We start from the raw sequence: 15,323 nt of genomic DNA on the forward strand, positions 1-15,323 counted from the left end.
TCAAATTTCCACCTTTTACCAGTGGACTTCTGGAGTCTGTGCTTGACTGGATAAATTGAACCATTTTGGAAGCAGGGCCTGGGGGTCTTCCTGGCTGCAATGGCATGTGAGGGCTGAAGACAGTATGGGCTAATCAGTTCAGCTACCAGCAAAAGGGAGACAAATGAAACTTCATCATTATTTATCTAACTATTAGGAGATCCATAATAAAGATCTTCTCAAGAACAGAGTTCCTCATGTGTAAGCAAATGTCCAAGTCTGACCTGCTCTGCAGTCGTATGATTTTTTCTACGTGCATTTTCTTAATCATGTCAGCTCTCAGTTTAAAAAACATTGTGGTTTCTGTGTCAGTCAGCCCTTCCCCCCTCCCCCACACTCTTTGCTCATTAAGCCTGGTAGCAATTAACTAAATTAGAAACAAACATCTTGGGTAGTCTGTAAATATCCATTACTCAGAAGAGTTGGTCAGCATTTTCACTTTACTTTTACAAGCTGCTGAATAGGAATTGGTAAGTTGAAATTCTATTGCCCATTCATGAAGCCTGAGAACTTTACTGCTTTTTATGACTTTTATGATTAATAAATCTCAGATGAGAAAGGATTATGTTATTTCACTGATGTACACAGGCTATGGACTTCCTATAGCAGATTCACAGCTTCAGCTATGCCACTTTATTTTCTAGAGAGGTGTCCCTTAGGTATAGGGGATATATATATATATATATATATATATATATAGAGAGAGAGAGAGAGAGAGAGAGAGAGAGAGATAAATAGGAGATATATATACTGGGTATACTTAGGTATTGCCAGTATCTAGGAGACAACAGACACATCACATTGCAAAGTGAATTCAGATAAAGACTAATCATCTCACTGCTCAAATCTCATAATCTATTTCTAACATGAAATTATTTGGCATCACCTTCTCACTGAAGGTGAGAAGAAACTAGAAGAAATGAATTAAACCAAGAGAAGTGAACTTTAACCACAGCTATCAGATATGCCTATTTCTGAAACATGTTCCTTGTATATAAAGTTTGAAGGAATAAGTTGCACCCTTGGTATGAAACAAAGCTCTGAGAGGGTTAATGAATACACTTGCAGATGCCTTCAAGGTTTAGTAAGGAACATACTAGCTTATTCTTTATGGAAAACCACTTTCCTCTTCTCAGTCCAGTATTAAAATTCACAGGTTATTTCAGTATCAGACCTTACATCTACTTTGCTGTTATTGCGCAAGCAGAAGATATCAATCCAATACACACTAAACACACTGCCTCTAACTCTGTATGCACATGTTCTCTGGGCAAAACATGACAAATATTTGGTCAAAAGGAATTTGGAATGAAGGTTTAAGGCCTTTTTAACGCATTGAAGATATTTTGGACAACGGGATCTGGATATTGTTCTTTCCCACTTATTTTCAGGGAACAAGATTCTAAATACAGTTTAGGTCATACACACACTCACAACTTTCAGAAAAACAAAGCCCTTAAGGTCTAGGTAAGGTTCTAAGAAGCATTAACTAGATCATTACTATAATAAGAAAAAAGGCAAAACATGAAAAGGCTCTCATGCAAATACTGATCAGACGAAGTTTCCAAGCAATAATATTTACCTTATTATTTCCTCCTAGCAGTTGAAGAATTAAAAAAAATCTGCTTTCATCTCTGTTGCTGTATGCTTTATAAGGCCTTGGTAACTTTTTTTTTTTTTTGAGAACTAGGGGGTTGCAGTTTTTTAAAAATTGGTCTTGGTTAAAAACACCCTGGCTTTCAGAAAAACATATCAGCATGTAACACAGTAACAGCTTAGAGGCAAAGAACCATGCTCAGTTTTGAAAACAACGCAGGAGATACTTATGGAGATGAAATGCAATCAATAAAAAGCTCTTGACACTTTTCCATGTTCCAAAACAAAAAGTGATTTTTCCAAAACAAAGCTATAGTGACTTTGTAGCAGGCAAAGAAGGAAGCAGAGTTTCCTTTTTTAAAACAAAAAAACCCACCAAACAAAAACTTTCTCTGGTGAACATTTTTATGATCAGTTTAGAAGCAACCATCAAATCCCAGGCACAATTAGGGAACCTGTACACCCCTAAATATAATGATGACTTCATTAAATATATTGTCAAGGTATCCAATTTTTGCATTCACTTAAAAAGATAGCTACTCCAGTAATTTAGTCGGAAAAGATTATTAATTCAATATCATCAGCTCATGGTGCATATCAGAATTCCTGGGATGGGTCACAGACAACTGCTGATCACATTCCAAAAGCTGCTTATTATGTCTGATCCAGTGAAATCCCTGCCTGCAGTAGCAAGGCTATAGACTTTGTATAAACATTCATTCATCAACTTTTGAGAAACACACATAGACTCAGTTTTGTACCAGCTTGCAGCCTGCCTTTTCACACTCTGGATTGCAGCAAAATCCAATGCTAAATCTCTGTTAATGTGAATAATCTTATTCTTTATTTTCTGGGAACAGTCGATGCTGTAAAAAGACGCTGATGTCTAGAAATTCCCATCATTCTTCCCATATAAGAAGAAATAAAAAAATAGTTTGAGTACTAAAAAATTAATATGATCATCTAAAGACTTCATACAGAGGAAAAAGAACTTGATCCACACTTAGACATAACATGGATAAATGCTGTTCTATTTGCAGCAATGGAATAATTTGGTCTAGAGAGATAACACTGTTAATAAAGCCAGTTATTGCAACACTAAAACAAGGCTAGATATTTTGAATATAGTCTTTGACTTGCTTAGTCCATGGTCAATGACTAATATTAAACCTCTGTTATCTTTTATTAAAGAGAAAGATTAAAGCAGGTTCTAAACAAATTATTAAGTAAGGCTTTAATTTTAATAGATTCTTTATCTTTTCCTCTTTTGTGGTAGAGAGAAACTATAGTGAAAAAAACAAAACTCTTACGATACAATAATAACTATCCCTTTGGTGAGGAAGAGGAGAGGAAAAAGAAATTATATAGTTGGAACAACCGATTGCTGCTCTTGCTATTCAAATTTGATCATCTTTTCTTCAAGATAAATATGAACACATATAAGACACAGAAAAGAACAGTAGGAATAGGAAATATGGTTTGTCTCTTCCTTAACTGTCAATGCTGACTTCATTTGCAACGGTGTTGCTAGAGAAAGCAAAACACATGGGTTTTAGCTTCCCAGAGGTCTGGAAATTTTTACTAGCACTGAGTTAAGGTGGTGATTTTACTTTACTTTTGGGTCACAAGTTTGCAAATTTTCGCATGCCTGCAAATCTAGCCAGCTAAGTATAATAAAGTAAAAAGAAGGTGGGAAGCAAATGAAACAGAAAAGAAAACTCAAAGGTGATTTCAGCAGGAATGCACAACTCATCACCTAGTAGGTTTTTACTTCTATCTCTGGCAGGGAAAAGTATCATCTGTATTCCTCTAAGGCTCAATGCCCTAGGCTAATGGATGGGAGGCTCCTTAACATTACCATGAAGGTGAACACTGAGATGACAGAGACTAAGGAAAGCTTGTGATCCCCAAAAGAAAAGACACATAGAATGGCTTTGACCACATCTTGGGGATGAGGCCTAGGTTCCGGCAGACTAAAGTTTTCATCATTGCTCTCAAACTTTGTTTTTGTCAGACATGTCCTTAACACTAGCTTTGATATGATAGCTAGATTTTTCTGTTAACACTCACTAGCTCAACTTTAAATATTTTGCTGGCTTGTACAAGTTGATTTAATTGGTGCAGATGTAAGGCATGTAGTACACTAAAATGTCCATGAAATGTATCACCACATGTAAGAAGTCAATTTCAATTTTGGTTACACTGAACAACCTTTAATGTAGGCTTCTCTACAGAATGACTAATGGCCTGGTAAGTTCTGACTTGCAATCGGTAAGCTGCAGTTTCTACTATTACACTACCAAAAAGATTCTGCAACTGTTATGAAATTAGGGTGTGCCAAGAACAAACAGAGAAGCATGACTCTTCACAGTTGAAGGTTTCCTGGCAAAAATAAATAAGTACAGAGAAGTAAAGAATAAAAAATTTCTGACTCCTTTACTGTTATTCAATAAATCAGATTTTCCGTGAAGAAGCTGCTGATTCAATGAAGCCTGAATTTGGAAATATCTTGAAGTAGAGGAATGGTTTAGATCCTTTCCAGACAGGTTTTCAGAGGAAGATGTTTGTAAGATAGATGTTGCTTAGTAACTATTCATTCTTTCCATTATCAAGAATTACTTGCTGTTAAGAGTGTTAAAAAACAAACAAAAAAAATTGTGGGATAATTGACTATATCCAAGGGAGAAGAACTCTACAAATTGTATTTACCTTCTCTTCCTTTCTGCACCTGCGTATTCTATCCCCACTCTCCTGATCCCCCAGCTGTTTAGCTTTTCCTGGCAGCATACAAATATAATTGCTGTTTCTTTGTTTGCTGTTCATGAGGTTGAATAATGGTGAAAAAACAAGTGTGCCATTTGGAATACTGCATTTGAATCACCTCTGTGCTTGAAAGGCTGCTGTAATCTTTGTGGTTGGTTCACCTTTTTGCCTTTCTGAGCACACTGCAATAGACAAAAGCAGATAGAGAAAAAAGTGGGGGAGGGGGGAAGCATCTCAGAGGCCACTTCTTTCCTTAAATAAAATGGAAAGAAATCGCCACAGCGTACACCTGCCCACCTCACCATTAAGGTGGAGGGTCCTTGTCATGGTTTAGCAAGGAGCAGCTTTTGCTTGGTAACAGGGGGAGCGGGTTGCAGTGAAGACCCAGTAAAGAGGTTTTGGACTCTCCCCCGGCTCCTGGGTTCACACCCACCTCCGGCCCGGCTGGGCCAATCTGGAGCCTCTGCCATCACTATTTAGGGATGGGAATTTGAAGTGCTGGCAGGAGGTGTAAGAGTGATACAAGATGGAAGCGACCACGCGGACCCCACAGTCAGAGAAAGAGGAAGGAAGGAGAAGCACTAGACCAGAGACCCCTCTGCAAGCAGTAGCGAGAATGCAGGCTGTGCCTCTGCAACCCATGGAGGGCCATGGCAGGACTGTGAGTTACCAGCAGCTCCATGTGAGTGAGCCTGGACGGGTGAGGGACTGTGTGGGGAGACGGCCATGGCACAGGCCGTGCTGGAGAGCCTGCGCGCCACAGAGCAGCCCCACACGAGAGGCAGAGAGGAGCTGCAGCCTTTGGGATAAATGCGCATTGGAGCAGCCCTTGCAGAGCTGCCGTGTGTGTGAGGTACCCCAGGGACTTGCAGGGAAGACAGGTGGTGAGTCCACCTGTCCTGAGGAGGGACAAATGGCAGAAGCTATCGGATTCCCCTTAGTGAAGCCATGTCGACTCCCCCTGATAACCATCTTTTCCTTCATATGTTTAGTGATAACAAAACAAAAGACAACAAAGAACTAAAACTTAAGGAGGGACAACTGAAAGTTATGGGAGCCAAGTAGAAAACCCACACACAAAAGTAATTTTTTATGATTTTAATGAAGTTCCCTATTTTCCTTTTTCTCCACAGTATAGTTGAGATTAAGGACAATATCTACAACCACAATTAACTGCAATCAGCCCTTTCACGATACTACTCATTCTCCATGTCTGAATCTCCAGGTTAGTTTTAGGAATGTTAAGTTTTATTTATATTTTTAGATCACCTGAAGTCTAACTTGTTGTAATTACCTTATAGTATGATTAAATATACAAACATCTGCAACATGCCAACTAAAATATTTCACTAATATAAACAAATAGCAAAGCATGTGTTTTCTGATGATATGTCTTGAATTAACATATTTTTGAAATAACACTTTACCTTTGTCTTGTGTTTCCACACTTTGAAGTGAATTCTGTAAAGACAAAACCCAAGGAAAAAAAAGTTATCAATTACTTCAGAAAAGATCAGATAGCAGTTATAATTGCTGTAGGAGTAGCACTTATGGAAAATATGGTGAGAAAAGCAGAAGAATGGATCCTAATGATGACAAAAGACATAACTGAGATTCGGAGGATCTGCTTTCTCCAGCTCTTCCATCTGCTTCCTCTACCATCTCAGGCAAGTCATTCAGGGCCTAATTTCTGATAGTATTTAGGCATGTTATGACACAAAGAAGCGCTTACCAACATTTGAGGTGTGTGCACATTTTCAGAGATGTAACACGAGTAACAGAGATAAGAATACAATCTCCATCCCTTTGCATGCCTTATAGATTCAGACATGAATCATATAACCACACTGAGCAAGAAGAATCTCAGCATCCTCTCAAAACTGCAAAGTACCAAATTTCCATGCAAAGGGCCTATGTTCTCACATATGTTCTTATGCCAAATCTGCAAAAATAGCTCTGCTCTTCAAAGGCCTTTGAGCCAGCAGCTAACCAAAGACAGCTAAAAGGAAATACTAGGTGCAGGGATTTAGCTGGTATTTAAGCCCTTGCTGCCTAAATACAGCCTAACATTAATTCAGTATCTGGATTCCCACTTCTCATATTCTACTGCTGTCAGCAGGAACTGTTGGGTGCTTACGATGGTGGAAAGGTAAGGCCAGTTATTTAGACTGAACTGACTAGCCTAATTAAACTTTTTTTTTAAAGTTGCTCTATTAAATCCCTGAGTACAATAACTACTATCAATCAGACTTTGCTCCAGGCCTCACAGACACTGGGCAAAATTAAATGTCACTAAAGTTCCCATCCACAGTGGAAAAAAAATGCCATGGCAGGTAGCTTGATGGATCTCCTGCCAGGACAGACAGCACCCGCAGCCCAGGGGCCACAGGTAGGACTCAGCCTCAGTCCAAAGGTAAGTGTCAGGGACCAGCTTCCCCTGCCAGCTCCCCAGTCTTCCCCATCTTCAACTTGCTCTGACATCAGGCTCGCATCTACCAAGGTGACACAGAGATAAATTACTGAGGTGCAAAGACTTGATCAAAGAGACTAGTGAGTTAATTCTGTGTTTCAGTATTTCCCATTGCTTGCACCATTTGAACCCATGTCCTTGAAAGGTTTACTATCCTTTACAGTCATTAATCCCTTTGCAGCAGGTTGAGAACGCTTCATGGAAAGGTGATGGAACAACTCATCCTGAATGTTATCACTGAACATATGAAGGAAAAGATGGTTATCAGGGGAGTAAACATGGATTCACTAAGGGGGAAACCTGTCTGACCAACCTGACAGCCTTCTATGAGTGCATAACCAGCTGGCTAGATGAGGGGAGAGCAGCAGATATCATCTACCTTCACTTCAACAAGGCTTTTGACATTGTCTCCTATAACATCCTCATCAGAAAGCTTAGGCAGTATGGATTGGATGAGTGGATAGTGAGGTGGATCAAGAGCTGGCTGAATGACAGAGCACAGAGGGTGGTGATCAATGGCACAGAATTGAGTTGGAGGCCTGTGGCCAGTGGGGTTCCACAGGGATCAGTTCTGGGGCCAGTCTTGTTCAACATCTTCATCAAGGACCTGGATAAGGGGACAGAGTGTACCCTCAGCAAGTTGGCTGATGACACCAAACTGGGAGGACTGGCTGATTCCCCAGAATGATGTGCTGCCACTCAGCAGGATCTCGACTGGCTTGAGATTTGGGCAGAGAGGAGTCTCATGATGTTCAACAAGGACAAGTGCAGAGTCCTGCACCTGGAAAGGATCAATCCCATGCACTAGTACAGGCTGGGAGTTGACCTGCTGAAGAGCAGCTCTGCAGAGAGACCTGGGAGTCCTGATTGATAATAAGCTAAACATGAGACAGCCATGTGCCCTCATGGCCAAGAACGCCAATGGCATCCTGGGATGCATCAAGAAGAGTGTGGCCAGCAGGTCAAGGGAGGTTCTTGTCCCTCTCTACTCTGCCCTGGTGAGGCTTCATCTGGAGTCCTGTGTCCAGTTCTGGGCTCCTCAGCTCAAGAAAGACAGAGAACTTCTGGAGAGAGTCCAGCGCAAGGCCACCAAGATGATCAGGGGACTGGAACATCTTTCATATGAGGAAAGGCTGTGGGAACTGGGGCTGTTTAGTCTAGAAAAGAGGAGACTGAGGGGAGATATTATTAACATTTACAAATATCTAAAGGGTGGGTGTCAGGAGGTTGGGGCATCCCTTTTTTCTTTAGTAGCTAGCAGCAGGACAAGGGGTAATGGGATGAAGCTGGAACGCAAAAAGTTCCACTTAAAAATAAGAAAAAACTATTTCACTGTAAGGGTGATGGAGCAGTGGCACAGGCTGCCCAGAGGGGTTGTGAAGTCTCCTTCCTTGGAAGTCTTCAAGACTCGCCTGGACATGTTCCTGTGTGACCTGATCTAGATGAACCTCCTTCTGCAGGGTGGTTGGACTAGATGATCTCTAAAGGTCCCTTCCAAACCCTACCATTCTATGATTCTGTGATTCTATGTTAGTACATATGTATTCAGCAAGATGCTTCTTGAAAATTACAATGCTTGCAGGGGTGACAGAAGAAGTGCAATGCTGGATGCACGTTCTCCCTCTGGTACCCAGCTTGGAGTTGCCAACATTTGTCCGGTAAATATGAAGAGAAATCAAATGCTTACTTGAGGGGAGAAAAAGGAACCTTCAGGCTGAGAAATATGTTTTCACAATCTTTACAATGCAGTGAGACAAATGGGAACAGAGACCTTTGTTCTATTATTTCAAATTTTGGAAAGTAAACAACCTTTTGGAACAGCACTTATAACTTCAACACAGTGTAGCCCATTTAATATATAGTGGATTAGTGCCTGTTCTGGCAGGATTTGATCTCTGTAGACTTTTTGTGAGCTGCTGCAAGAATGGAAGGAAAAAAGATGAAAAACATTAATTGTGCAGCAGGCCCACAGTTTCCCCTGAATGGATTTTTAAATCCCAGGGTTAGATTGGTTAGAGACTGAATGAATCACATTTATAAAGAGATGCAATCAGTTAAGAAGAAATTATCACTGGTGCCAGTTGCTTTCATAATCTCTTAACCACAGTATGTGAATACACAGTACTGGCAGTAAGGAGGTAGTAAGGAAGTAATACGTACAGTTTAATTAAACATAGTAGATTGGAAGTAAGTTTCTTTCTTTCCCTTTTGTTTTTCCCCATAAAACTAGAAATAATTAGAAACACACTGAGATTCTATATTTTTAAAGTATGCAAACACACATGTATAGATATGTATACACAAAACATATACTGGCAGCCTATGTAATTTACATTGGAAAGAGTAAGCAGTAGTTTCCCTGAGGCATTATGAGCACATGGATCTTGCCAAACAGATGCGTTAAAAGGCATTCTACACATAATCACACCATATATTACACTAAAGCATCAGGAAACCATGGTGAAAAAGTAATTAGAACTTTTTTTTTTCTGGCATTTCTCTCTTACCCAATATATAATGCTGCAACACTTGAGATGTAACAGGTAGCCTTGAAAATTGCACTTGTGTACAACTACTTTTGGTACTATGCTGATGACTATGATAGAAACAATTCAAGAAGACTGACAAGAAGTGCTAATATTGCAGGACTTAATCCTTCTGTAAATATCCAGAATTTGTATAAAATGGCCTTACACTGTTGTATGAGTTCAACTCAAAAAAAGTTTGGATGAGATGGTACTCCGTCAAACATCCAACTGCTCAGTACTAATTTTTGCTATGTATGCTGATACAGACAGAAGAGATGGTCCATTGTCTTTGTATAAATACTAGCAAACACAGGTAAAATGTAATTTGTTGTATTTATATACGTAGTGGTTTAGCCCTGACTGGGTGCCAGATGCTCACCAAGTCATTCTATCATTTTCCCTCCTAAAATTGACAGGGGAGAGAGAAATATAACAAGAGGTTCATGAGTCAGTTCATTACAGATGAACTTTGCCACTACTACTTCTCAGAGAGAGGCCTCCTCACACTTCCCACTGCTACAGTGTGGGGTCCCTCCCACAGAAGACAGTCCTTCACAAACTGCTTCAGCGTGGATCCTTCTCAGGGGCTACAGTTCTTTACAAACTGCTCCAGCAAGAAGCCTCCCAAGGGGGCAGCTCCTCACACCCTGCCCCAGTGTGGGTCATTCACTGGGAGAACAGTCCTTCAGGAACACAATGCTCCAGTGTGAGTCCCTTGCAGGATCACAAGTCCTGGCAGCAAACCTGACAGCCACATGGGATCCTCTCTCCCCACAGGCTCCCGGGTCCTGCCAGGACCTTGCTCCAGAGTGAGCTTCCCATGGAGTCACAGCCTCCTTCAGGCATCCATCCACTCCGGTGTGGGGTTCTACATGGGCTATGAGTGGATCTCTGCTTCCCAGTGGCCTCTATGGACGGTAGGGGGACGACTTGCCTCACCATGGTGCTCACCACAGGTCACAAGGTAATCTCTCTTCCACTGCCTGGGCACCTCCTCACCCCTCTTGGTGTGTGTGGAGACGTTCTCACATTCTCGCTCCCTTCTGCTGCTGCAATTTAGCAATTATGCAGCAACTTCTTCCCCTTTTCAAATACGTTATTTACAGAGGCATTACCTCCATAACTAATTAGCCAGGCCTTGGTCAGCAGTGGGTCCATCTTAGAATTGACTGGCATTAGCCCTGTCAGCTACAGGGAAGCTTCTGGCAGCTCTTTGTTTAAAGAAACCACCCTTGTAGCCCCTCAGTATCAAAAGCTGTCCAAACAGAACTACTAGAGTATATTGTTCTATATATGAAGCAGTTCATATAATATGTAATACCATTTTCATAAAATGGAACAGCATTTGAGTTACACAACATGCAGAAATATTTTTTACTGCTTTTATGACATCTATAGCTCAGTTGTTGCTGAGAAAGTTGAAGCTCTTTATAAAATCAAAACTGAACTTTTCCTCAATTGCTGAAGTCTTACCAACTGTCCTAGCACTTGTTTCTCAAAGGAGTAAAAAGTAAGCAGCAGTAATAGCTTTTGCTGGTTCAGTAACAGTTTGAATTTCTGTTTTTATTTTTCCCCTTCCATATCTTTGATGTCTGTTGTTAGTCAGGTCCGCTTCACCAAGGAGGAAGCAAGAGGGAGAGGGGTGTCAGTCAAGGTCATAGACAGTCTTTACAGGAAGGCTTCAAGGGACAGACCACTAGTTCAGCCAACTAAGCCTGAAAGGGTCTATTAAGGGAACAAAACTTCGATAACTTGAAAATTTAAAAAAAAGAATAACAATCTAGTCAGTAGTCTCCAAGAGAAGTGTGGAATAGCTTCTTATGTGAATATTAGGACAGAAAAATATTTTAAGACTACTGATAAAATATTCAATCAGGACAGAATCTTTTTAATACTCAGAAGAGGTCATTCAGGAACAGTATCATTTTGCTCATTACAGATGAGCAAACACTATCATTATCATCACCATCACTTATCATTTTTAGCCTCTGGAGATTACATCCAGACCACCACTCTACTCTGCTGGAGACTGTACGTATAGATAAGTATTCCTTGCTCTGAAAAGCTTGTAATTTAAATACATAAAACAGAAAAAGTGTTTTACTCCCTCTGTGTGAGGAAGCACATGGAAGTTTATACAGTAGGATCCGTATATATTAGAGACTGGCTATATAGCAGAGTTGGAAATTGGATACATGCTGGATAATGCGAAATAGCAAGCTGAGAACGTCTGGAGCAGGGGGTTTTGTTCGGTTGGTTTGTGGTTTTTGGTTGCTTGATTGATTTTACAACAGGACAGATGAAGTCATAATTCAATTATTTGCCTAGTAACAACCACTTCATCTCTAAAATAAAAACAGTATTTCCATGACAATGACTCACAAATGAAGCAGATGCAAATGTGAAAGCAACAGAAACCTTAGACTTGAAAAGCATGACCTGTACTCTTTGTTTTTTATCCCATTGTCTTATTCTTCATGTCATGACATGTTGGGTTTTCCAGTTGCTCAGGACAGGCCCCACAAATAGGATTTGACTCTTTGACCAATATATCTCTCTGCTGGAATTCACAGACCACGCAGCTGAAAATAGACTCAAGGATACTTGGTAAATATAAGCCAGTTATAGGAGGCAATTTATACATTGGGTTCACAGAGGTTACCTGAACACTCAAAAAAGAAAATACACTGAATTTCTCTTAACTCCAAAAGAAATCTTTTAACAAATTAGTCCCAATACATTTTTTCCGCTCTAGTTCCTTTCTAAAGCAGAGTATGTTCTGTTACTGTCCTCTCTATCTTTTTTACTGTTCTTTATTTATCTCTTAAGAAACATTCTTAAGAAAGACAATATGCTTTTCTCAAGGGGAAGATGCTGCTCTGACAGATGCATCTTAGGATAGCCTGGGGTTTAACTGAGAAGTAGATGAGTCCCTTGTTACTTCTTTTATCTCTTTCTTTACTGCATATGCCCTCCAATATACAGAAAAAACTTCTTAAATGATGATATTCTTATTTCCAATGAAATGAACAGTATGGCATATAAAGTGTGTGCTGTCGCAGACTCATTTATGCTGGAATTTTTCCAGAATAGGGACGTCTAATAATTGATGCTTAAGTGGACAGGAAAAGATTTAAGATGTTATGTAAACAAGACATACAGTTAGTCATGACCTAGAAGGGAAGCAAGAGAAAGCGCTTAAGTGAATGTTAGTCAACTCTAAGCAACAACAAAAAAACCTAGAATTATGTTTCTTGCAGCTTGATCCTTAACAATACTTGTTAACCTTCAGAGAGACAGCATCCTTATAACTAATTACAGAAGGCCACGGATGGTTCTGCCCAGGCAATGTAGCAATATCTGCTCTGTGATGTCTAGTGTACTCTCTTCCAGAAACATGATATAGGAATTTACTTATGACTTAGATCTGTAGAAAGCTACATTGGTGTTCTAGAGCTCATTTGTTTGGGTTCCCTACTTAACCTAAGTTGGAAGCTACTCCCTCCCCACCCCCATCTAAATGGAATATGCAGAGGCCAAGAATGCAGAGATTTGAGAACAGTGATTTTTTTGAGCACCCCTGGAGTCTCTTCAACTAACATACTTTCTGTTCTTTAGTGAGTCTTTTCACCTCACAGGCAGAAGTTTACCTTTGTAAGATGATGAGTATTTGAGGGTTTGAACTTGTCAGGTGTAAGTGAATATGGATGATAGCATATCATTAATTTGCTACATATCACTCCTATGACACAAGAAATGTTATTAAAATAATTATGCTAGCTTTCCCCAGTCATACGTTTGGGACCTCAAACTGCCTTTCAGGCATAATTAAATAACTTTCACTTATGTAGCTAGACATCTTTCTAATTAACATTCACTAGTTAACTCAGTTAACAGTAGTTATCCCATTGCTTATATCCCTATTCCAGGTGTTCTTGCGCATATCACAAGCCATGGGCTAAGAAAAAAAAATTAAAAGTAGAGAAAGAATTAGAGTTTTTTAAGCAGGTAACAGTCTGCTGAACATGAAAACCTTGCCCGTGGCATGTTTTTCTAAACAACATCTGCTATGAGAAAGAATGGCAAGACAGAAACAATATAAGGAAAGAAAAGAAAAACTTAGTAATTTATTAAACTTTTTAAAAATGTGTGGAGAAGGATTTTCATTAGGACGGTAAAGAATTAGATTGACTTAAGTTCGCAATAGCCTAAATTCAAGTGATTAATGGTTTAATTTTCAAATTTGCTGAGCACCTGTATTTCCAAGATGCTGATTTAAAAAAAAAAAATCTGAGTGCTCAGAATTTCTGTAAATTAAGTCATAGTGACTTATGCAAGGTCATACCAAAATAGTGATGGCAAAACTGAGAACAGATAGTACCCTTCAAAGTCTCACAATTATACAGCAACCACTGGAAAACTCACTTCAGTGTTTTAAGAGTGAATATTCCAGGTAAAATTAGGACTATAAAATGCTGGCCCTTTTCTCATAAATAGTGGAGATATTTCTATTTGAAAAACTCATAATTTAAGTGACATACAGAGGGAATGTGGTTGTTTGGTTTTATTTTTATTATTAACAACATATACTTAATATATGAAAATGGAATACTTTGAAACGGCTTGATTTGGTAAACAGATGCTGTGGCAAAATAGAGATTTGTATGTTTGGTGGGAATAAAAAAGAACAACCAGGGGAACATACCACAGTTAAACACAGGACAAATCCCCTGTTTCTCCTTTGTCACACATTGTCAATGGTCTTTTTTTTTATAGTACCTCTAATCAATGCTTGTCAGAAGGAAAATATATAGCAAGGCCTGATCAGAAAATTAGTCATGCCCTTGCAAGTTTCAGCTTTATAGAGAAAAATAACACAACTTGCATCTTTTACCTGTGTTTTCACCAACGACACTGCACGGAGTCTCTGGACTGCATCAGTAATATCTCTGGTTTCCACAAAACAGAGGACACTGCAGATTGCTTTAGCTACTTCAATCACATTATCAACTTCATGCTGTTGATAGCAAAGGAAGAAAAAAAACCTGAACAGTAGATACATACAATTTATCATAAATTCCTTGCCATAAATTTCATGCCAGTAACTATGTAGGAAATCATATCTGCTCAGACAAACATACACTGGATACGTTGAAATCACTAATGACCAATATTTTGCTAAGGGTAGTATAATTTTTGTTGAAGTCCAATTATCTTCCACAAAATGTAACTTGCTGAAAACTGTAAAAAAATTGGTATCTAAGATTGATTTTAAGGCAAAATATTGGTTTATCTGAACTTCATGAGTGTACAAACACTGCAAAGAAACTTCTGTGGAAACCTGAACGCAAATGATTCACAAACTTTCTGAGGTTTTTATGATACTGTGAGAGCTGGCAGAAACCGATGTTTCGCCTAAAAATAGTGACTGTGTGGGAAGCTACATAATCTGACACCTGTGGACTTACTACTTCTGCAACTAGCTTTTCTTTTATATATATATATGTATATGTATATATATATATATACAGTTCAAACCATTAAATCTTACTGATAAATTCAGACCTTTAAAAACTGCCATATGAAAAATCCCAAAGGCAGGAACATGCAGTCTTCAAATATCAACTACTCTATGTTCAGGAAAATAAATAAATAAGCAAACATAGGTTTCCTGCATAGTAATATCACTTCATTAGACCTTAAAATACATTCTCTGAACAAGTAGAAGATCTCTTATAAATATTCTCCATGTTTCTGTACTAAAAGACATTCTTTTTAGTGTGCTACAGCATGTCTGATAAAACCATGACGGAGAAAAATTGTACCAAGATGAACTTTGTAGTTCCAAGCTTAAGGTCTACAAGCAGACTGTACTGAGAAGGCTATCACCTGTCATTACCAGAAATAAATACAAAAATATACTGAAG

At 39.2% G+C, this 15,323-nt stretch overlaps 1 protein-coding gene across 1 annotated transcript in view; it reads right to left on the bottom strand.

Moving 5' to 3' along the window:
- PIK3C2G (phosphatidylinositol-4-phosphate 3-kinase catalytic subunit type 2 gamma) overlaps nucleotides 1-15,323 on the bottom strand; it is a 200,942-nt gene that overhangs the window by 148,894 nt on the left and 36,725 nt on the right. Inside the window, exons 8-9 of the mRNA XM_061988856.1 lie at nucleotides 14,291-14,413; nucleotides 5,826-5,859 (exon numbers count right to left, since the gene is read on the bottom strand). Of these exons, the coding sequence (XP_061844840.1) occupies nucleotides 5,826-5,859; nucleotides 14,291-14,413 (157 nt within the window). The remainder of the gene's footprint in view (nucleotides 1-5,825; nucleotides 5,860-14,290; nucleotides 14,414-15,323) is intronic.

This window comes from Colius striatus, chromosome 1, assembly GCF_028858725.1.
Source record: "Colius striatus isolate bColStr4 chromosome 1, bColStr4.1.hap1, whole genome shotgun sequence".
Taxonomy (NCBI): Eukaryota; Metazoa; Chordata; class Aves; order Coliiformes; family Coliidae; genus Colius; species Colius striatus.